The sequence below is a fragment of the Bos mutus genome, chromosome 9 (genome assembly GCF_027580195.1).
Source record: "Bos mutus isolate GX-2022 chromosome 9, NWIPB_WYAK_1.1, whole genome shotgun sequence".
Lineage (NCBI taxonomy): Eukaryota > Metazoa > Chordata > Mammalia > Artiodactyla > Bovidae > Bos > Bos mutus.
This window is the reverse complement of record NC_091625.1, coordinates 93,487,782-93,512,677: the sequence shown is the minus strand read 5'-3', so window position 1 is coordinate 93,512,677 and position 24,896 is coordinate 93,487,782. Positions and strand designations below refer to the sequence as shown.

At 41.7% G+C, this 24,896-nt stretch overlaps 1 protein-coding gene across 8 annotated transcripts in view; it reads right to left on the bottom strand.

The window, feature by feature from the left end:
- Nucleotides 1-24,896, bottom strand: part of ARID1B (AT-rich interaction domain 1B) — a 435,159-nt gene that overhangs the window by 33,548 nt on the left and 376,715 nt on the right. For 7 of the 8 annotated variants that reach the window (XM_070376934.1, XM_070376938.1, XM_070376937.1 and 4 more), the window contains 3 exons: nucleotides 10,793-10,938; nucleotides 4,472-4,581; nucleotides 3,615-3,773 (listed from right to left, as the gene is read on the bottom strand). In XM_070376934.1, coding sequence (XP_070233035.1) covers nucleotides 3,615-3,773; nucleotides 4,472-4,581; nucleotides 10,793-10,938 — 415 coding nt within the window. The remainder of the gene's footprint in view (nucleotides 1-3,614; nucleotides 3,774-4,471; nucleotides 4,582-10,792; nucleotides 10,939-24,896) is intronic. The other variant, XM_070376935.1, reaches the window with a different exon arrangement.

Sequence of the window (24,896 nt, the reverse complement as noted above, 5' to 3'; positions counted from 1 at the left end):
CATTCTCATAAACTGAAATGGGTCTAAAGGAATGATTCACTTAGTTTGACTATCCACAGTTTACCTTTTCTTACCATTCTTTGTTAAATGAACTTAAGTTTAACTTCTATATATCTCAATTTGTTCTCATAAAATGAGAAAACCTTAATGAAGATAATTGCTTATAATAGTTTTATTTTTCATAGTTTTTAGATCTTTAAAAATGCACTTTATGGTGCCGTAATGTAGGAAAAGGCATCTTTATGAAAAGAAAGTGGTCAAGCCTCAGTTATGTGTCAGGTCCTAGAAGAGACCTCCTCTGAGGTCAGCTCCCTGGTCTGAATCATCACTAGTTTTATTTGTCCTTAGTGGCACCTGGCCTCACAGGGCATCAAGGTGTGTGTCCTGCGTGGGATTAGCTGTCTGCCTTCCACTCTTCTGACCAGACCTTACGTTCCACAGGGCAGGACCTGTGTTGACTTTGCATCACCGACAGTGACAGCACACTGAAGGTACTCAGTAGGTATTTATTCTATAAGTGAATACTCCTATGAATGAGAAAGGTCTGAGAAGTCTGGCACCATCCAAGTAAGAATTAACAGCTGATTAAAACAGTCTATAAATAGGCTTTCAGTGAGCAAGGTGCTAAGTGAACGTGGACACAGTCTAATAAGACTGAAAGCTGAGAAGGGATTGGCGGACAAGTAACATCTCCATTCCCAGTCTCCAGGTGACACCCTAGCCCATTCCCAAAGTTAGTATCTGTTAGTCCAAACAGAGAAAAATGATATTAAGAAAAACAAAAGCCCTAGGAAGTAAAGACTATACACTTTATCACTGATTAGGCTCAACATGCACTTTTTTTGTTCTCAGACATTAGTTTTGATGTGACCTTTGGATAAATGTCATTTACATTCTACTCATCAACAATGGGCAAAAGAAAAAAAAAAACTAGCCCTGCAGGAAGATAGTTAACTTTTCCAGGCCACTAGAACACCTCATTTTGCTTTGATACTGTAAAAATGGTATCTTACTGCATGAAACATTGTCTTGGAGGCAAGAAAAAGAAATGGAGATTGCTGAAAAATTACAGCAAGACATTATTATGATGCCACAAAAGTTTTCCTTGCATATAACTTAATTAAGTCTATAAGTAGACGTTTCCTCAAATCTTTGAGGCAGATTTACATTTCAGCAGTCTTTACCATATGCCTGGTAATATGTGTATATGCATGTGTATGTGCAAATGTTTATTTTTATTGTAGAATGTTTTGTAACAAAACTGTTGGTCCACAGCACACTGTCAAAGCATAGAACATCTTTGTTATTTAGTTCATTTCAGGTCTGTTATTAGACAAGCTTTATTAGGAACACTGTGAGGAGCAATTTTAAGTACAATTTAAAGTTGCATCTCAGAAAGAGAAGTTAAATACTCTTCAACATGTATCTGCAGTGATTTGACAGTAGAGATAATCTGAGGTCCTTCATAACAATCTCCTTTCGTTCCCTTCTTGAATGAGCATTTCATTTGAGTGTGGAGTTGTTTACTCAATACAAAGCAATCTCTAACACCTTCACTACCTCAAATCACATCCTCCCTTGTTTTTTTTTTCTATGACTGGAGCCAGAAGTATGATCGTGAATTTTTAAGTAAAAAGTGGTTATTTACAGGGAGCGATAATGTATGTAGAACTATATAGAAAAAAGAGGACAGTAATATGTGATTTTTAAGTATGATTATGTTACAGTTAGAAAATTAAATCAATAATTCAGTTTATTTTTCTTTCTCATATTTAAGTAGAAGGAAGGGTTTTGATAATAGTTTCCTATGGATTTACTGGATACAGATAACGTGACAATAACTTAAAATATAATAAATATCTCAATCATTATTATCCAGAAATCAGCAAGATGGAAATTTTAAACATGTAGTATGGGTCTATTAGAAGTCTTTAAGAAAAATCTTTTTTTTCTCCACTCATGTTTTATTGGTCATCTCTTATTTTCTAACATCAGTTCCCTACCCTACTTGAAATCCCTTCCTCTCTCTCTGAATTTCTCCCCTCTTCCCATTAGCAGACTTAATGCTAAATTCCTGTCCATTTTATCTTAAGGTTTTAAAGATATTTTCAACCTCCGAAATTTTCCCCTCTGAGCCAATAAACAAATGTTTTTGAAAAGTTATACATAGGGTTCTATTTGTTGACTTGAGAATATTACTGATTCAAAAATGTTTTTTCTTTAATGAAAAGAAAAACCAGAACAGATTATGGGACAACCCCCTTCCCCATGTTGGCTGCCTTCTGAGACTCAAAGCAAACAACACAGATATCAGAATTAAGAAGCTGCACTCTCTCTTTCCATACTAGAAGCATTTTTTCATTTCATCTTGGTTGTTGAAAAAGCGAAACACATGTCTAGAGAAGAGGTAACAGTGAATATTGCCCTTTCTTCCTCTGAAAAGGAAAATGCTGGTTATAGTAGAGCTCCACATGAATTTTACAAACATTTACTGGAACTACCAAATCTTCAAACCTTCAGCTCTATCTGTTTAAACCAGTGAATGGATAATTAATAGCAGCCTCCTTGTGGGGTTTTGACTAGATTGCCAGATTCTGCAGTTAGAGTCTTCTTCCCTCCAACTTGCTTTTCCTGAGCTGTGCTCTTCAATACATTGTCTTACAAAAATTAGCGTATTAATTAAGCCTTCTTGGCAAGTAATTACATGTTCAGTTTTTTTTTTTTAAAGATCTTTTGATTCCCTATATGAATGTAAAATAAAGGTTACTACAGTGCCATTCTTCTTCTTCTTTAATGGCACAGAATTAATTTCTTTAGTAGGAAAATAAAAGCCTAGTTCTATAGACAGAAGAATATTAAGGCAAAAAAAAAAAATTCCCTTATATACACATTCCCACTTTTTAAAAATATCATATAAAATCAACAATTTTAAGATTCTCAGCATGCTTGCACAGGATATAAATTTTCTATCTCATATGATTCTAATGTAGGCACATATTAATCTATGAGTAGCATTCCAAATATTCACATATGCTAACATTTCTACAAATCTTCTGTTATTTTCTGACAACTAGATTGAAACAAAGTAGGGCTATAACATGCTGAACTGTGCCCAGAGTGTAGTATTTGTTTTCAAGATACAGGTAGTTGTGACATAAGATGTTTTAGACACAATAGCCCATAAAAGATTTAGTCCAAAGGCCAAACTTATCATTTATTCCATGGCTGCTATTAGTTACCACGTAAATGGACAGTTAACTCATTTTAAAGATCTTCCAGAAGCGCACAATGGGTTAGACATTTAAACAAAATCACTGTGTGAAGGAGTTTGGGCCCAGTAGTACAATCACATGCTTCTTACAGACGCTTCTTTGTATCAGTGGTTTCATTATCAGCAATCAACTTATGTTATGATGCATACAAACTTTACTCATTTTGTTACTAGTATAATTACGAAGAAAATCCTTTCATGGATAAATTATGAAGAAAAAGTCTTATAAAACAAATTAATAAGCAAGCATTAAAGTAGAATTAATTATCAAAAAAACCCCCAAAAACCAAAAAAACAAAACAAAACAAAAAAGACAAAAAAACAAAAAACCAGAGCCACTTACAGGGCTTGATGGAGTCTTTGGCCAGCCTGGGCTGCTAATGCTATCACTTTCATCTCCATGAAATGAGGAGATGCTAGCAGAGCTGGGGGACATTGGGGAAGGGACTGGCAGGTTGCCGGGGGTTGGGGGCTGAGAAATACCCTGAGAGCTGTAGCTATCCTGTGGTAGAGGAATAAAAAAAAAAAAAAATGACAAAGGTAGGGCAAACTTTATTTAAAATAACAAAAAGCACATCCAGTTTAACAGACTAATTTTTATATATAATATATATATAAAAGACATGTACAAACAAACACACAAAACCACACACATATAAAGGTATTAAAACAACATTCTTAATTAGTAAACTTGGTAAGTTTGCTGGATGCTGGATAAGACCACTAAGCCACCATGCTTATTCAAGCTTACATGGAATGCTAAGCATGGGTTACCCCTTATGAAAGAAAGAAAGGAAAAAAAAAAAAAAAAGCTGTTCACCTTATTTATCAAATAAGGCAGGAAAGCAAAATATTAAGTATGCTGTTGTTGCTGAGGCGGCCAAAACAGGAAGCTATAAACTGAAGGCAGAGAAAATGGCTGCAAGTATCAAAACCAGGCAAGACCCCTTCCTTCTCCCCACCCCCGAGGCACTTCTCTGGGTGGGTCCTGTCCCTCCGCCCCCTCCCACACCCAGTTAAATGCCATAAGAACTAGTAACTTTCAGATCCACACCATGAAGGGGGTGGGGAAAGAAGACTGCAAATGTGTCGCACAAGATGGAGGCATGCAGAAGAGAAGAAACCAAATGAAAAGAGAGGAGAGCACACGGCAGCTTCAGCGAGCAGGCCCCACACCACGTGCAGAGGAGAGAGGAGTACCTTCGACTTGCCCTCCGGCTGTGCGCTGCCTTCTTCTTTACCGTCGGCTTTGAGGGGCAGGGGCAGTTTGGATTCACTAGGAGACATCATATCTGCAAGACCCATAGATGCTAATTGAAAACAGGAGAGAAAGTTTAGGATTATACGAGTGACTCGTCAGGCTGTGCTCACTAACACAAGCTACCGAGTGATGGGGCACCCGAATTTCCCTCCAAGGAAGGAAAGTAAAAAAAGGAGAAAGAAACTGTAACTCAGAGAATGCTAATTTCTGTAATCTAAGTAGCAACGGATTCTTGCAATTCTTTCTTATCTTTAAGGGGAGAAAAGCAATCATTTAACTCAAGCCCTAGGCCACCGAAAGTCAACTATTATCAATATTATGTTTTCAAAATTATTACGGTTTTAATCATGGAGGTGCAAATAGAAATATGCTCAACGACCAAATTGCTAATTAGGTGTTGGAAGCAAAGGCTGGGTGTGTGTATTTTCACTGGCTGAGTAGAGGATTTACTGCTTTCTTAACTTCCTAAATTCACACAATCCATAGTTTGTAAAATCACTTACCACTTAATACTATTGCACTCAAAAGTCACATCTATTACATATGGCCTAGGCTACAAGGACGGAAGACGGTTGTAACATGATTTTAAAAGCAATCATCGAAAGTCATTTGTGAAGGAGAGGATTTCTAATTACTTTGCAATGGGGCTGGTTTCCTTTCATTCTGGGGCAGGATGTACACAGATCAGTCCTCAGCTGCAGTTCAAAAGCCCAGGTCAGACACCCACACCAGCTCAAGTCAACCCTGCGATCCCAGGCAAGACTCATCTTCTAGCTCCCAGCTCAGAAATTCAGTCAGGTTCATTTAGGCTATAGAATGAAAGGTTCCCAAAGGTCAACTGATTTTACCTGCAATACTAATAGACATTTTTAACTTAAAAATATGGGTTTAGCTTTCTTTTTAAAGGAAGAACAAGGCTAGAGTAGAGAATCAGTGTAGCTATCCAGGGCATAACTGCTGAATTTCTATAGAACCCCACTGTGCAAACCATCTGCACGGCACTGGGCTGTGAGTGCCACACCACCCAGCTGTGTGAAGAGGCAGAGTGAGGAGAGGTGGAAGGAGAAAGTGAGAGGGGAGAGAATTACAAGCCTTATAAATGAGTGAAAACCAGAAAACATTCCCATTTCAAAAGAAAATAAAACTCGAGGTTTTATGAACAGGACCCATTTCACATTCTGCGAATCAAAGTGCTGGCTCAACCACTGCCATGCACATGCAGCATAATGTGCCAAAAAAAGAAAAAAGCTTAAAAAAAAAAAAAAAGGCTCCACAGATTGCCCACTACAAAATGATTATTGCACATATTCATGTATTACTATGTTTTAGAAAATAATTAGTTTTAATTACAGCAGTGAGAGAGCGAGCAGGGCTCTGGCGAATTAGCTGGCAAGCTTGGTGGTGTTAATTTGCTAATATCGTTAGCATCACTGCAGGTTGAGACCAGAGGTCCTGCCAAAAAAGCCTACCCGGCCACGTGCCCATGAGTTTACATCAGCACACTCAATGATGCACTCTGAAATGCCTGTATTTTCCATGGGCACATTGGCTTGTTTTTCAAAGCCCATTTGCAGCCCAGTCAGCCCTTGAAGTCATCACCACACACACAAATCATAATTGGGATGTTTTTCTTTCTTTCTTTTTTCAAATTACTTTCAATACTTAGACTTTAAGAACTGAAACAAAAAGCTTTTTCAAGTGATGCAGCTGCAGAGAAAAATCTATTGGGATCAGCTAAAAACGTGGTTATTTTTGTGAATGTGTGAAACCTCAAAAAAGCAGCTGAGAGATATTACACCAAGAAGACAGCCTTGTGCAAAGTAGCGGATGGCTTTCCTGAAGCTTTACCTCTTGGGTCTACCAGGGTATGAAATTGGGAACATCTTTACATGAAGAAACCCCCTTTTGAGAAGAAGAGAAGAGAAAAAAAAAGCAGGGCAAATGTGGAAAGCAGGGTTTGTTTACCAAAGTCCACATGTCCTTGGCCAGCTATTCCCAGAGTGGGCTCAAAGGAACGATAATCACATAATTCCAGAAAAAAGTGGCAAGTCATGGGCATGGGGTTTCTGTTAAGTCCTGCTCCTTCTAAGGTTATAATAGTTTGTCAGTATTTATAATAAATTATGCTTGAATATGAGTTTTGAAAAACAGGAATTAGTAATTTCTTAGTAGTTCCTTCTTCATGCATTAAATGTGTTAATGTACACAAAAGTAATTATTTTTAACATAAAGCATTAGGCCAATTATTGAATTATGATAATTAATGACAATTTAGAGTGATTTAAAAATCACACTGAGATGAATATATAAGCATATATAGGGGTTTGAAATTCCCCAAATTTCTTCATTTTCTATTATATATTTTAAAATGGGCATCAGGGTATGCAAACCTAAGTATTTTTTAAAAATTATTTTGAGAGAAACGTAAGTACAAAATATAAAGGAACAGTTTTACTTTGTACTCCTGCCTTGTGTGAGTGTCATATACTCAGTCGTGTCTGACTCTTCACGACTCCTCTGTCCATGGAATTTTCCAGGCAATAATACTGGACTGGGTTGCCATTTCCTCCTCCAGGGTATCTTCCCTTGTCCAGGGATCAAACCTGAGTCTCCTGTGTTTTATTTTACCAAATGGATCATAAGGTCTTTCCTTACTGTGGCTTTTACTGTTCCTTTTGTTAAAAAGTTTATTTTTTACTTCTTACCAGAATTCTCAGAGAATCATTGCAAACAGCCATATGTCTCCCAGGGCACTATTTTTTTCTCCTTTTCCAGAAGAGAAAGACCCCCAGTATTATAAGGATGTGTTAAATCAAAGCACTGTTCCTCCTACTGACATCAGTAATCCCATATGTAAAGTTCAGACATGAAAAGGGGCAGTAAAGAACCTGTGACTATAGAGAGAGCTGTGTGGGTACTGTATATACATCTCAAGTACTAGCCTCTGGCTTTACTATCGGAATTTAAGAGAAGAATGAGCTCTTAAAGTAAGTGTGGGTCAAGGTCCTAAGGCAGCTTTCCCACCCTGGATTTAATATATTCAACAAGAACATAAAAAACATATGGTGAGAGTAAAAGTGAACTTAAACATTCATTCCTACCCTTCCAGCTTCCTTGACTTAGTCTCCCATCACAGCTACAAAATTATTCCCAGAAGATGGTAAAACAGGACCAGAAACACACAAATAGTTCTTTTTCATGGCAAATAAAATACTCTGTAAAATGTTTAACTCCTTGTTTTTGAAAACACAAAAGGGTCTATGTAAGTGTATACACTTGCAGATATTCACTGTTTTTATGTGTAGCAAATATATAGAGAATACAGTTAACACATACAAAGGGTATGAGAAAAGCTCAGGAGAAACACTTCTCTCTGGCTGGGTCAGCAGAGCTTTGAAATAATCCCCTGAAACTTCCCTATGCTGACCTGCCTCCAAGAGGGTGGTGCCTGGCCACAGTGCCACAAGGCTGATCACTTACTCTCTTAGGTTATTCGGATGGAAATGTGCTAAGACTTTGTGCAGTGACTTCTGCTGAGGCGAACTTAGAATCACAGATGGTAGATATATTTTCTAGAATTTAGGTATCTTCTTTAAGGTAATGGTTTATATGTAGATAATTATACGACTAATGATATTATAAAATGAAACATGAATAAGTACAATGTAACTAACAGCACCAGTATTATATAAGGATATATTTAATAAGGTTAAACTCGATTCGCAATTTTTCCCATGGTAATACATAATTCTAATCTTTTAGGCCAAATATCTATTTTAAAACCACTTCTTTAGAGGGAAACAAGCCCCACTGCTTACCATCCCACTTCTCCCTGCATCTGATGGGAGGAGAGAACTGCCACATTCAGTCACATTGACTCCATTTAAATAATCACTTGCTCACTGACGCTTGTAACAATCTGTCACAGTACACAGGAGAACTTGTTTTTTGGCCTAGCACACTGTCTACAGGACAACTGTCTGGACTCAGCAAAGAACATGCTGGAATGCTGGTTGCATGAGCTGCTAACTGAGGTTCCTAAAACACCACTGGCCATCATTTGTATTATCTGTACTTTATCCAAAAGTGTCCATGGTTGGAGAAAATGTTTTGCTGTTATTACTGGTAATTTATCTCCATGGGCCCAAACCAGGAAGACTGAGGTAGTGATGATCCAAGCCATTTCTGGCCCACCTCTCAGTTCAGTCGCCCAGTCGTGTCTGACTCCTGGCAATCCCATGGACAAGTCTAGACAAGCACAAATCTAGACAAATCAAGTGTACACCTTCAGACCACAACTCCTGTCAGGAGCTGCACTGTAATTGTGGGCTCCTCTGTCATTCCCATGTCCCTCAGAGACTGTAAGGCAGTTAAGCAGATTCACCTGTATCCATCAACAGACACACAGTAAATGCTAAGTCATCAATTTTCCTTGGATATGCTGGATGATTACTTTCTATCAGGTAACACTTGACTTAATAAAGCTGAAATCAAATCATATAAATGGGTAGAGGAAAATTTAATAAATGCTTAAATTATTAAAAATTCAGTATTTCAAAATGCACAATGCAATAAAAAATATACTACTACTGGCCCATACAAAAGACCATGAGGATAAATGGCCTTTCATTGAACATTTCCTCTGTACGAAATAACAAATAGCTGAATTATCTGAATAATAATAATAATAATAAAAAGAAACCCTCTCTGTGAATCTCCATTAAATTGGTTACTACTCAGGAATACATAAATCTTCTTAGGCAGGGCATCTATTTGTTGTTGGTTATTTTTGTGGCTCTAGGTCCAAAGGAAAAAAGGGAAAAATGAGTGCTGCTAATAGTGGGGAAAATTTATTGTGCAGTTTCAATGCTCTAAAGTAATTTTATTTCAGCAAGCCAGACAAAACACATAATGTCATAACCCAAATACACCATTACCTGGGACGGTGCTGCGAAGGAAAGGGAAAGCTTCTAGCTAACAGTTCAAGCTTTTCATCTTTCATCTTAAATGTAAAAACATCTACCTCGCCAGGATGAATGACTGCTTAACATCAGGAAGGGCTATTTATTTATTTGAAAAGCCTGATTTTCACCAATAGTTTCCATTTTTTCCTCTTCCATAAACTTTTAAGGAGAAGTGAACAGGAATGACACTATTAAATTAGGCCCTAGAAACCAACAAATGCTGGACGCTCAGTGGGATGCAAGCCCAGTCTCTAGCTGTCTGTCCTTCCTGATCAAGAGACAACAGCTCCTGGGGCGGCCTTTCACAGATGGAGAGGTTAGAAAGATGGCGGAAGGCAGAGGAAATGAAAAAAGGTTAATAAGTGGGAGCCCAGCCTCTGACTCACGAGGTTTTCCTAACACATCATAAAGCACTGCAGGACACACAGCTGGCTACGCAAAGTTTCAGATTAACTGCAAGAGGGCATCCTACCGAAAATGTAGGTGTCAGAAAAAGTTAACAGGTCAGGTGAAATACATCAGCGTTTTCTCATTTAAAGAGCAGTGCTCATCATCCCTGGATACTTAGGTGGATTTTAAGGAGGTGGTTCAGGACCTAAGGGGTCTAAGAATGTGGAACATGTGCACAGTTTTAGACATTCTTGTTACTGCCACAAACTGCCAGAACACTCTTAGTCTGCTAATCAGATTAGATTCGCTAAGAATGCAATTATTGAGATCATGGAGTATTCTGAAAAAATTAAGTATCATGAAAAATTTAAAACAAATTGTTAAAAAATGCATGATTTCTCAACAGAGAGTCTACGAATAGCACTTTAAAAACAACTTTTTTCATGTATACAGTTAAAGGTTGAGTTTCCCTAAATGCAAAAAAACCAAACCCTCTTTCAAATACCACCTTGTCCTATCCTTCAATCATTTCCTTTGAGGTATGAATTTTAATGCTTATCTCCACCACCAACAAACAGAGACTACAGACTTTGTCATGGGATCTTCCAATAATGTCCAAAGATAAAGAGAGCTTAGTGTATGTAAATACTCTGCAAGCAATCCACAACGACACTTGAAATACATCCACATATCAAACAAATACAGAATGAATAAAATAATTTACATAAAATGTAATGTCCCTAAGACTTAACAGATGGAGCAAGTAACCAAGAGAAGCAGTATTTCCCCCCTTTTCACCAAATGATCTGACCGCTCAGGTTGCTTCTACACTCTCAGTGGTGCAAACGAGAGGTGGAGAGGGGAGGGGGAGAGCAGCCCTTGGAAGCAGGGAGCTGCCAAGGTTACCTGTTGAGCTGTTCACCATATTGGGCGTCATGCTGTAGGGGGGCGCCTGGGTGTTCATTAGCCCAGAGCTGTTGTTCATGGGCTGGCTGTAGGGTGAGCTGGAAGCCATGAGTCCACTCTGATTCATGCCAGGAAAGCCGCCTTGCCTACATGAAGAGAAAGCACATGCATACGTATACTGACCACGCACAGGAGCCGCAGTTTACCCGGCAGTCATTTCTCACCGTGGCAGTCATTATGTAAGGGGTTGGGCCGTTATTTTTCTTCTTCCCTTAAAATAATTTATTTCCTGAAGCAAAAGACTGAACTCTACTGCTCAGTAATTATTTAATGCACCATGTAAAAATTCCAAATAATATAAGTTCCACAAATAATCATGTCAGGTGTTCCAGGTTATGATTTATAGAGAGGAATATGAAAAGGAAAGGGGGAACTTGAAATAAGAACAGGAATTACAAAAGCAAGCAAAATAAATTTCTAACAATTAAAAAGATTTGATTCTTCATTAACATGACTGAATACCCTTGCATCAAAAACCAAAAGTCAAGAAATAAAAAGCAGATGGGCAGTGTGAAAATGTTTAAAAATTTTTTACTTTGACCTAAATTTTCTGATATAATGAATACTGGAGAAAGAAATTCCAAAACTCCCTTTAACATGGGCAATTAGGTACTACTAAAAACACATCAATTTCCCTATATTAAAATTACACAGTAAACATCAGACTTCCACTTCTTTTTGTAGAACTTCAAGATTGCCAGGAGAAATATCAACAACATCAGATATGCAGATGACACCATTCTAATGCAGAATGTGAAGAGGAAATAAAGAGCCTCTTGATGAGGGTAAAAGAGGACAGGCAAAAAGCTGGCTTAAAACTCAACATTCAAAAAACTAAGATCATGGCATCTGGTTCTATAATGGGTTTGAAAAAGTGGAAGCAGTGACAGATTTTATTTTCGTGGATTTCAGAATCACTGCAGATGGTGACTACAGCCCTGATATTAAAAGACCCTTGCTCCTTGCAAGGAAAGTTATGACTAACCTAGACAGAGTATTAAAAAGCAGAGACATCACTTTGCCAACAAAGGTCTGTCCGTATAGTCAAAGCTATAGTTTTTCCAGTAGTCATGTACGGATGTGAGAGTTGGACCATAAAGAAGGCTGAGCTGAAGAACTGATGCTATTGAACTGTGGTGCTGGAGAAGACCCTTGCGAGTCCCATGGACTGCAGGAAGATCAAACCAGTCAATCCTAAAGGAAATCAGTCCTGAATATTTATTGGAAGGACTGAAGCTGAAGCTCTGTGCACCTGAGGCAAAGAGCCAACTCACTGGAAAAGACCCTGATGCTGGGAAAGATTGAAGGCAGGAGGAGGAGGCAGTGACTAAGGATGAGATGGTTGGATGGCATCAATCACTCAATGGACATGGGTTTGAGCAAACCTATGGAGATAGTGTGGAGAAGGCAATGGCACCCCACTCCAGTACTCTTGCCTGGAAAATCCCATGGACGGAGGAGCCTGGTAGGCTGCAGTCCATGGGGTTGCTAAGAGTCGGACACGACTGAGCGACTTCACTTTCACTTTTCACTATCATGCATTGGAGAAGGCAATGGCAACCCACTCCAGTGTTCTTGCCTGGAGAATCCCAGGGACGGGGGAGCCTGGTGGGCTGCCGTCTATGGGGTTGCACAGAGTCGGACATGACTGAAGCGACTTAGCAGCAGTTTTGTGCCTATGCTCTGAGAAAGACAAACTTCTCTTAAATCCTGCAAAGAGGAAAAGGGTATTCTTTGAACCGAAGGAGATAACTGTCACACAATGTCATTCCTCTAACTGCTGGTAATGAGACAGGGAAAGAGAGAGGGAGAGGTTTGAACAGCACAGTGGTTTAATTTTCCCAGGAAAATTACGATACAGAAAGAAAGATAATGGCAATACTGCAAAATCTTGCAAAGACTCCACTGTTGGTAGTCAAGCTTTTCTTATGTAAATAGTACACTTAAAAAAAAACAAAAACAACTTATCAGAGTTTTGGCTACTAACATTTACTCTAAGGAGTAAAGCTGATAGGAGGGCTAAAAATGCTGAGAGTGAAAAAGCTGGCTTAAAACTCAACATTCAAAAAAACGAAGATCATGGCATCTGGTCCCATCACTTCATGGCAAAAGATGGGGAAACAATGGAAACAGTGACAGATTTTATTTTCTTGGGCTCCAAAATCACTGCAGATGGTGACTATAGCCATGAAATTAAAAGTCGCTTGCTCCCTGGAAGAAAAGTTATGACCATCCTAGACAGCATATTAAAAAGCAGAGACATTACTTTGCCGACAAAGGCCCACACAGTCAAAGTTATGGTTTTTCCAGTAGTCATGCATGGATGTGAGAGTTGCACCATAAAGAAAGCTGAGTGCCAAAGAATTGGTGCTTCTGAACTATGGTGTTGGAGAAGACTCTTGAAAGTCTCTTGGATTGCAAGGAGATCCAACCAGTCCATCCTAAAGGAAATCAGTCCTGAATATTCATTACAAGGACTGATGCTGAAGCTCCAACACTTTGGCTACCTGATGCAAAGAACTGACTCATTGGAAAAGACCCTGATGCTGGGAAAGAAGGCGGGAGGGGAAGGGGACGAGAGGATGAGATGGTTGGATGGCATCACCGACTCGATGGACATGAGTTTGAGCAAGCTCTGGGAGTTGGTGATGGACAGGGAGGCCTGGTGTGCTGCAGTCTATGGCGTCGCAGAGTCAAACATGACTGAGGGACTGAACTGAACTGAAAAATACACAGACATCTGGCTTATTTGTTCCAAATTAATTATGATTAAAACCCCCTCCACCTCCATTAAACTGTCATTTTGTGGTTCTTAATGCATAACAGTAAAAAAAAATTTAAGAGATTACTTAAGAAATTAACACAGGTCATTAAAAAATACTATTCTTTAAGTGCAGCTATTTTCAGTGCATTCAACTTTCTGCTTGGTAGAAGTTCAAACTTCACCTAGCTGAATATTCAAAGTATCAAGGGTTTGAGTGGTTTTTTTCTTTACCAACCATTCAGAGAAATTCTACACAAACTAACACTTATGATGGCTTGGAAAGAATATTCTAGAGAGCTGAAAGGCTAATTTGAGTGTGGCTCTGGGAGGAAGGAGTGTTATTTCTGCCTTGAATTCTCAGCTCACCTAAGTCCCCCTGAAGGTGGTAGGGATTAGATTGCAGGTCATTAGAACACGTCTAAGACCACCCGATGGTTTCCGATTCATCTCTAAGTCGTCAAATACTTATAAATACACTGCCCAGATAGCTTCTTCCTGGTAGCTCAGAGGTTAAAGCGTCTGCCTGCAATGCAGGAGACCTGGGCTTGATCCCTGGGCCGGGAAGATCCCCTGGAGAAGGAAATGGCAACCCACTCCAGTATTCTTGCCTGGAGAATCCCATGGATGGAGGAGCCTGGTGGGCTATAGTCCACGGGGTCACAAAGAATCGGACACGGCTGAACGACTTCACTTTCACATTGCCCAGAAGCTATGAACATATCCCTATACAGTTAGGGTTTTAAACATCAACAATGTAGATTATTGGCATTAACTTTAGTATCTTAGGTTCTCTTCTAGGGTGTTTTCATTCAACGTGACAATTTAACATTTATGTCTGTTTCACAAGAAAACAAGTAGCACCTGCTGGGATCATTCTCTCTTAGCTGATAAACCACATGAAGAGCATCCTTGACTTATGAACAGGCTGTGTTTTCTGGAGACTACTTCCAAGTCAGCGACTGCTTTCAAGTTTCAGTCAACTTTCCCTGTCCTTCAAAATCCAGGTTGAGGGGTCACCTCCTCTACGAAGGCCCTCCTTATTCCGTGACCTGGAAGCTCTGCCTTCTCCAGACTCTGTGCCTTTTATAGCTTTATAGCTTCTGCACTTTCCTTTGTATATTAACATAATTTAGGTTCACATCTTGGCTTTTCTAGTGTATGCCTCTTGAGAAGTACAAATAAGCACATTACAGCTACTAAAAAGTATTTGTTAAATGAATGAATTGACAGAAAAAGTTTTTATCATTGTGAATGGGCATTTGGATAGATGAATACCTTTTCAAGCTTCCACCAAATTCAGTTTCACATTTGGGGAAACTAACATGTGTATGAAACTCACAGTTTCTTAGGCACACTTGTGTACGACTGAGGTGGAAAAAAAGAATCAGAGTATAAAATCCACCAGGTAGATGGTTAAATTAAGTAACCTCAAAGGCCCAATTCCAATCTATTATTTCTCCCCCAAGTCTGCATCTTCAGTCACCATAAGATGATGAAAGTGCACATTAACAGGTTTTAAAAATAACAAAAAGTTTAAGATTTAAAGGTCCGTGCAGTGGCTGTCAGTTGCTGGTTAGAACGGTCCTCGATGAAACTATGCCTCTTGCTTTAAAAGTCAGACTGAAAAGCCAGGGCTCTTGACTCTGTCACTAGTGACACCATCCACTGTCGCTGGGATCCAGGAGGAAAGCTCTCAGCCCAGTTCTTCCACATGAACATGGAGGAACTGATGATGATGATAAATATTAGTAATTTATTAAGTACTGACAAATATGCCCAACATGATTTCTAGGTACTTTATACATGTAATTTTTTAAGTTCCTGGAGGAAAGAAGGGAGCATTATGGTCACATACAGAGCAAGAAAATAAGGATCAGAGAGATTAAACAACTTGTCTGAAGACACAGAGCTAGTAAGTGGCAGAAGGAGATGCCCCCAAGCCTGCTCGCAGACCACTATACTATATATCCTCTCTCAGGGCCCCCTAGCACAGCAGACTCTCCATGGGACAAGGCAGCCTGCTGTGTACCTTCCTTGCATCTATCACACTTCTCTTTTGTTGTATTGCTGCTGCTGTTATTCAGTCGCTCAGTAGTGTCCAACTCTTTGCGACCCCATGGACTTGTAGGATGCCAGGCTTCCTTGTCCTTCCTTCACTATCTCCTGGAGTTTGCTCAAACTCATGTCCATCAAGTTGGTGATGTCATTTAACCATCTCATCCTCTGCCGCCCTCTTTTGTTGTAGGAACGGACAAACCAGAGCGGTGCTTTCTCTGGGTTCCTGGAGGGCTAACTCAGTGAGGTGGACACAGTGAGAGGTGGTGGAAGTGGACAGATCAATCCCTGGACACTGACCTCGAGGAAGGCACTTATCCTGGGGGCTACAGGCCTCCTGGGTGGTATCCAACCAGGAAGGAGCTGAGAGGGAAACGAGCCCTCCCAGGAGAGCAGGGCATTCGTGCTCATGAGTACACACTTGGCCACCTGTCTAAGTGGGGGAGAGAGCCAGTCTGTCATCATCACAGAAGAAATCCTATTCATGACTGCTCTGGAAACTACTGCCAAGACTATTGGTAATTTTGAACAAGCAAAATGGGCTTTATACTAAAAAAGAGCTTTCAATGGTCTCTGTTGAATTTTGGAAATGGAGACAATTTGTTTTTTGGAAGGAAACAGAAGATGGTGGCCTCTCTGATTGGGCTGAGTGCTCCAACTACTGTGGAGCCACCGACAAGAGCATTTCCAGGGCTCACGACAAAAAGCTAATGCGGCTGGGCCGCTGACCACTTTCAGGACCGGAGGCAGTGCTCACAGACTTCCAGCTCTTTCTGACACTGCAACATCTGGAGTGCTCTGAACAGAATCAGGAGTGCAAAGCAGTCACCAGACAGTTCCTTTCTTTCAAAAGGAAACAAGAACAACAAAACAAAAACAGCCGAAAATACAAACTCACACAAGGGAAACATTTTCAACATAAAATGCTGCCCAAATGGAACAGCAAAGGGCCCCAACCTTGATCTTCGGGTGTGTGAACTGCTGGGCTGTGGATTCTAGTGGGTCTACGGGCTCAGATGGTTTTTATCATGAATGGTGCTCTCCTGATGCCATAGATTCGTTACCCACAATGGCTGTGGCAGTAACGTCTGAGAAGGGTGGGCTGATAAACACCTGAAAATAACTTTTTGTTGCTGTTACGCTGCTGGGGCGGCTATTGGTCTGCGTCCTGTGAAAATGACTGTTGGTGGCTCCACAAGCCGCAAGGCACTTACTACACGGCCCTGTGCTGGTGGGGCCAGGGTACAGCCCGGCATGACCCCTCACTGGAAGTGTCGAGATGTGATGGGCGGGGCTGTCATTTAGAAGTGTGGACTTGCAGAATGAACCAAAGGAACTTTAATCAGTCTTCAGCTGGGACTAGACCTAGGTGTCTGTCATTCCCTGACAAGAAGGAGGTCATCACAACGAGAATAATTCAGACACAGAGCCTGCCCATTTGCACTTCCATCCAGCACTGTTCCTCCCTATTCCTCAGTCTACACACACACCAGCAGGTTTTCACAGACCCTCCTTTTATTCACGTGGGAGATTTCTCAGACATGACACATAAATCTGCCAATAATGGGCTGGCTCTGTGGGAAAAATTCCAGAAGCAAACAGATTTTTAAAGTGACCATTTCCAATGGTTCACTGTGAAAACAGAAAGGAGAACACAGCTTCCCACTACAGTCTGAATTTAGCAGGTGAAATATAACTAAGAAATCAATAAAGAGTAACCACACATTTCTAAATATCTCTTTTTAAAGTCAACTACAATAAAATGTAAAGTAAAATAAAGTCTGTAGATGATTCTGGTGTTGGGTAGACAGAGGGCTTCCTTTGTAGCTCAGTTGGTAAAGAATCTGTAATGCAGGAGACCTGGGTTTGATTCCTGGGTCAGGAAGATTCCCCTGGAGAAGGAAATGGCAACCCACTCCAGTATTCTTGCCTGGAGAATCCCATGGACAAAGGAGTCTGGTGGGCTGTAGTCCATGGGGTAGCAAGAGTCGCACATGGCTTAGCAACCAGCCCACCAGGGGCAGACAGAAGTATGCTAGAAACAGACACCACGTGAGTGATGTCAGTATAAAGCCCCAGTGGCAAAGACACATGGAGGGAAGCTCCACTCTCAAGAGTTCCAGCACTGGAGACACCATTCCCGAGTTACGCTCAAAAAGAGCATGCTTTACTGCAGAATGGCATGACCACCAAACGCACGTATCTTTCTCTATATGAACTGTCACCATGGACTTAGTTTAAGTTATGAAGCCAGAAACATAGTTTAAGTTTAAAGCCAGAAAAGACTGCTTACTGAAAAAATAAATGAGACTAACACTGAAATTTAGGGCATTTTCTCACTTAAAACCCAAAGCTATCAGAACTGAGAACATGAAACTCTGAAAAGCCCAATTTCAGCAGTTTATCCTTGGAGAGCTCCTATTGCATACACAATATCACACAGGATGCCTTATTTCAATTGTTTTATAAAGAAACATTTTGCACGTATGTCTCCAGATCACTGGTGAAACAGACTTGCAACCTAAGTTACACAGCAGATCTTCCAAAGCAATACCAAGAGGGACACACAGAGTCAAGATTAGAGTAAGTCCTCTGCATACGAACTTTCAAGTTGCAAACTTTCAAAGATGTGAACGTGTGTGTCATCAACATAAGGCATGAGTGAAAATGCAGCTTGGACTTACAAACTTACTTTGTTGGATTTATGAACCAACTGGACTTATGAACACCCTCTTGAAACGGAACTTGTTCATATGTAGTGGACTTACTGTATTCTAAATCTAATATCTGAAGAGTGAAAATCACTAGCTCTGCCCCCAAAACAATACAATCAGAAGGAAAGCAAAAGGTGTTTAAGCTTCAGCCCACTTTTGGTGTGGCTAATCCATGAATACACCTGTCATAAAAAACACAACTACAGTTCTAGGGGTGATATCATGTTATAATCCCAACAAGCCAGTTGCTCTGGCTAGCAATCAACCCTGTGAAGGTAAAGCGGCACTGACACTGAGACAAAGAGCAAAGGCGAGTGCCAGTGACTTAAGAGACTGTAGGCTCCTGGGAAGATGCACAGCCACATGCTACTCTTAATGAAACTACTGCACCCTTTTCACTCAGGAAGACATGCTATTAATACAATAACAAAATTAATCAGAAATGCCCTCTGCTTGGTTGACAGTTACAGTCATGTGTTCACGATGGGTGTGGGAGGGGAAGGGAGGAAGGAGCACACCAGTGGGCCTGGACAAAGGCAAACAGAACTCAGGCCACCAGAGCCGGGAGTGGCCAATAGCAAGCACACTGGGTGGATCATGGGGAAGTGTGCACACTGGGGGTGCTTCAGTTCAGTTCAGTTCAGTCGCGTCCGACTCTTTGCGACCCCATGAACTGCAGCACGCCAGGCCTCCCTGTTCATCACCAACTACCGGAGTTCACTCAGACTCACGTCCATCGAGTCAGTGATGCCATCCAGCCATCTCATCCTCTGTCGTCCCCTTCTCCTCCTGCCCCCAATCCCTTCCAGCATCAGAGTCTTTTCCAATGAGTCAACTCTTCGCATGAGGTGGCCAAAGTACTGGAGTTTCAGCTTCAGCATCATTCCCTCCAAAGAAATCCCAAGGCTGATCTCCTTCAGAATGGACTGGTTGGATCTCCTTGTAGTCTAAGGGACTCTCAAGAGTTTTCTCCAACACCACAGTTCAAAAGCATCAATTCTTCAGCGCTCAGCTTTCTTCACAGTCCAACTCTCACATCCATACATGACGACTGGAAAAACCATAGCCTTGACTAGACGGACCTTTGTTGGCAAAGTAACGTCTCCGCTTTTCAATATGCTATCTAGGTTGGTCATAACTTTTCTTCCAAGGAGTAAGCGTCTTTTAATTTCATGGCTGCACAGATGCAAACAGTTTCACTGAGAGGTGAAGGAGAAAGGCAGGGAAGGCAGGAGGAGCGCCTTAGGCATCTACAGGCCCACCTGAGGAGGTCAGAGCACGTTCTGAGGAAGGGATACGGGGCCTGAGCCTTAGGCATGGACAGGCCCACCTGAGGGGGTCAGGGCGCGTTCCCTGAGGAAGGGATACGGGGCCCGAGCCTCTCCTCAGGTGAGATCTGAGGGATGGAATGGGACTTAATCAGGTGATGGAGGAGAGGAGAGGAGAGAAGACAGATGAGAAGGAGGGAAGGGCCAGGTCACACGAGGCTTCAGTTCTTTTGCCTGTACCCTCAGAGGAGCTGACAGAGGTTAGGGGTTTTAAGTGGGAGAAATGGCAGAAAAGGATGTGTATTTCAGAGGCATGGTCCTCTGCAGGCACACCTGAGGCGGAAGGAGTGAACACAGGGCAACAGGTGTGAGGCTCTCATGAGAGTCCAGGTAAGAGAAGGCGGTGCGTGGAGCTGGGCTGAGTGGGGAGCAACAGGAGGCTGAGCGCTACCTTAGATGTAATCTGGCAGTACCTGGTGATGAGTCAGACGCTGTGGGGAAAGAAATGGTGGCTGGGACATCTCCTGGCTGCATGAGGGGCAGGTGCAGGGCAGCTGCTGTTGAGGGAAGATGTCAGGGGACAGGAGCTGGGCCCTGGACATATAGGGTCTGCGTGGCCCTGAGCTGCCCGAGGCAATGGCCAAGAGGCAGCTAGAGACGCAAGTCTGGAAAGCAGAGGGTGAGTCCCTTCGTTCATTCGTCCTTCCTCCCTAGGCAGGGATGCCCTTTACAAGGCTTCTTGATCTGTTTTCTAAGGTCTTCCCCTTGTTGTGAACATGATTCTCTTTCTAAGGCAGCCTGTTCCCTTAGCGAGAACTGAAATGGGTATGATGCCAGCAACAAACTGGTTAGAGCAACAGTCATCAGTCATTTCCCAGATGTGAATTAATAACCCCCCAAACCCTTTGGTAATTGACACATTTACGTTCTTTTAAGGGTGGGCAAAGAGGAATGTAATAACATTCGACACCTCTATGAAGAAGGCCCTTCCAGTAGAGGGGGTGATGACGGTTAGCCTGTTCTCCAGAACCATCTTTGGTGAGTGCATGTTTGCAGGTAACTCTTCCGAGCGGAACTTCTCCTATGCAGGTCTTTGCCGCGGGCTTGTGTAACATGGCAGTGCCCACAGGGCCTGCCTGTGCCTGAAGTGTTCCTCCTGCCTGTCTCCACTTGTCTCCTTCACCCCGCATCTCAGTGAAATTGTTACGACCAAGTGCGGAAGGATCCTGCATATGCCATCCTGAACTTTCTAAAAGCCCACATCAGAAAGTTTGTTTCCCTTTTTTGTTAACTACTTTGTGCAGACTTCTCAGAGGGCTCCAATCTGTTCAGTCCTGTTCCTGGCACTCACTAGAAAATGCCACCAGCTGTGCAATTTTGGAGATTTAGTACTTCCTTTTTGTCTCAGTGTAGGTAACTAGTTTCAGTTGTTCCTAAAGCCGCTGACTGGTCTTCACCTTGTTTTGCAAAGCAGCTAGGAGAACAAACAGAGCTCCAGGCTTCTGAAGTGAGAGACTTCCTTGTTGGGGTGTGAAGAAAATGCAAAAATTCTCTGGCTGCCTGAAATTTGGTAATTGATAATGGAGAATGTTCTCTTCATCTCAAAGTTGATTTTGGTTTGTTCAGCCCACTGTTATTACGAAATGTTTACTGGCAATCATAAAAAAATGTCTAGAAGTCTCCCTTTTGAAGATGCTACATTCAGAGATTTTGACATCAATGATTCTCTCAAGTACAAGTGTGAGTTGGACTATAAAGAAAGCTGAGCACCGAAGAACTGATGCTTTTGAACTGTGGTGTTGGAGAAGACTCGAGAGTCCCTTAGACAGCAAGGAGATCCAACGAGCCCATTCTAAAGGAAATCAGTCCTGAATATTCATTGGAAGGACCGATGCTGAAGCTGAAATTCCAATACTTTTGCCACCTGATGCGAAGAACTGACTCATCTGAAAAGACCCTGATGCTGGCAAAGATTGAAGGTGGGAGGAGAAGGGGACGACAGAGGACAAGATGGTTGGATGGCATCACCAACTCAATGGATGTGAGTTTGAGTAAGCTCCGGGAGTTGGTGATGGACAGGGTGGCCTGACATGCTGCAGTCCATGGGGTCACAAAGAGTTGGACACGACTAAGAGACTGGACTGAACTGAAGTGCAGGGTGTTACGAAAGCCACAGGGGGCAGCACTGGGCCCCAAACCTGTTTTTCCTGGAGCAAGAGGTGACCCCGGACCTTTGTGGATGCTGGCACCTGTGGCTTCTAACCAGCCTCTAATAAGCCATAACTGGTGCACAGTTCCCTTGTCTGGTAAAAATAGGATCTGTTGAATCTTGTGAAAGAAAAAATGAGTTACCACTGATGTTCCCCATAGAAAGAAAAAAGTGCCCCGTTCTAACTGCATGATATTCAAGGTCTTTGTTTTAAGAAAGTTTATCTTGAGATCATAATACCATTCAAGATCTCCAATGACTTATAAAGGGGACTATTCTTTGTCAGTGACAAGAGTTCCCAGCCTCATACCAAGACACGCCCTGCATGTGTACAAGCCATAAGGGAGAGCTGACACAGGAATGGGTCTCCTTGGAGGTACGGGAACCTCGTACACAGGGAGCAAACCAGCATGACAGGTACTGAGGAGCCAATTAGTAGCTGGAAACGAGCTGACCCGTGTACCGTTTTGGGAGGGAACAATCAAGAGGGCACAAATCGCATGCATATTCAGACTTTTTAGACCCTAACAGGCCATTCTTAAGACTTCTTAGACCCTAATGGACCATTCTTAGACTTCTTACACCCCAGTGAACCATTCTTAGACTTCTTAGACTCCAGTGGATCAGTCTGTTGGCTGAAAAACAAACAGAATTTGAGTCCTGAGATCTGCATTTCATATGCTTTACTACAGCAACACTAAAAGCCTATAAGGAGGAATGCACTTATCCAGGGCTGCAGTGTCAGGAAACATATCAATACTACAAAGTTACTTAATTTGTTTGGGTGAAACACTATTCAAAATTAGGGGCAGCTGAGCAAAACTATAGTTCTTTATGTCTGTCTCACCTGCTCAAAGAAGCAGGAGAGGCAGGATCCAGCAAGTTCCTCCCGGTAGGTTTTTAACAGTCAAAACCATTCCAATAAGAGTTAACAAGGGACAAAATCTTATGTGTGCTCAGTCATGTCTGACCCTTTGTGACTCCATGAACTGTAGTCTGCCAGGCTCCTCTTGCCCATGGACTTTTTCAGGCAAGAAAAATTCCCACTGGAGTGGGCTGCCATTCATATTGCAGGAGATCTTCCCAATCCAGGGATTGAATTCATGTCTCTTGCATCTCCTGCAATGGGATGCAGATTCTTTACCAATGGCACCACCTTACGGTTGGGTATTTTAATCTATACAGTGGAAATGGAGCTCAAAATAAGAATGAAGGTCAAGATCGGGACAGCCGCAGGGAGTTGCTCCCACAGCCTTGCTGCTACCAGCTGAGAGGTGCTCTGAGCTGTCAGAGAATCCAGCCTCCTCTCCACCTATGATCTTCACACGGTCACCCGCGACACCTCCCCTGCCCCAGACTGGATCACATCTTCTTCATCACTTATAAACTCTTCCTGTTGCCTTCAGTCCAACACTCTGTTGAGGTTATGAGATTTCAGGTTGGCAACCACTTGACACTTCTGGGTTTCAGCCTGAGAGCCCTGCAGGTTGGGGCTGAGGCCAGCAGTACTACCTGACATATTTGTGATCACTCAACAGCCGCACCTGAACAGCTCTGAATAGCTGGGACTGACAGGGCTCTATTGCTGAATTTTTCATGGGTGGACTGCAGTGCTGATTCCAGATATGATAATCTGTTTCTCTGGTGTAAGTATGTGGTACGTGGAGGCAGAGATGTCATGAAGCCCATGAGGTCAGACACGAAGACAAGTTGCCTGGATAAGTGAAGAGGGGCATGAGCTCCACCGATGGGAGAGCCATCTGGTTAGAAAGAGCCCAATCCAATACACATGCCACTGTGAGCTCGCTTAGGCAGCAAGGATGGCACCCTGTAAGAGGTTCAGACTGGGACATGGACAGGAGACCTTCTGAGAAAGCAGGTCTAGGTATGGAGGGGAGCTTGGAATATCAGAGTATCAGGAAGCTACTGTTATCTGAGAGGATACTCAGAGGTAGAAAATGAGACAAAAGATCGCCTAAGCCTGAGTTAAGGTATCAGGTCTATTTAAACATCAGTCTCTCCAAATTCTACCTAGTGTCCCCAGCTCTGGTCCACGTTTGTCTTCAGCCAGTGTCTACAAGGTACAAAGCACAGGTCATCTGAGCTCGGGCTTGTCCTGTCTCCTCCCTCTGTGTTTTTCATTAGGGCTCTTCAGCTGCAGGAATTTCTAACGGAGGCCCCAGAAGTGTGCTGGTCCCCACACCAGAACCCCCCAGTTTACAACAATAAACAGGCTCCCGAGCCTCACTGATGTGAGACTGGGGTGAGGGTGTGTGTTTTTATTTAAAAATCTCTCTAGGTAATATTCAGTCATTTAAGGAACTTCACAGACTCTAATCTATTAAAAGGTTTGCTGTACATTTCATACTTTGATTCCCTGGGTCTCATTAAACTTTAATGAGATCTTGGTCTTTTAAAAACTGTGTTTTACTAATTTTTTTTTTAATTTGAAGACTAATAAATGTAGTTTATGGCTGCCATAGTTATTCCGAAACTGAAAGATTTATTTGAAATCATCTTAAAATACCAACATAGTAATATTCATTCAAATTCTGAATTTTGAAAGAAAAAAGGAGCTAAAAATGAAAGCATGTTTAAGTGTTAAAGCAAAGGCTTATATTTAATTGCAGAAATTAAAACTCTATTTAAGTCTTTGAAATCTTTTTGCTTTGTCTTTCAATAACATGGCTTTTCAGATCATAGCTATTACTTTAAAACCTAATTGGCCAAAATCCAAAGGGCTAAATTCTTAGTTAACACAAATCACTCAGAGCCCTTCAAGCCCAATATAGCTGGGGCCTGACACACATACGTTTCTTCCCCTTCTCTTTGACACATTAATGCACTATCTCCATTACTATGTTTCCACATCAGTGGCTCCTTGCCCATCAGCACAACTGCGTCACACTGGCTTCAAGGAAATAATAGAGAAAAAGTGCCTTGCTGGCAAATAGCAACAGGGAAAATGAATTATAAATACACCTCACTAAAGAATAGTTGCTGGAAGGTGTGTGCATGTGTGTGTGTGCACATG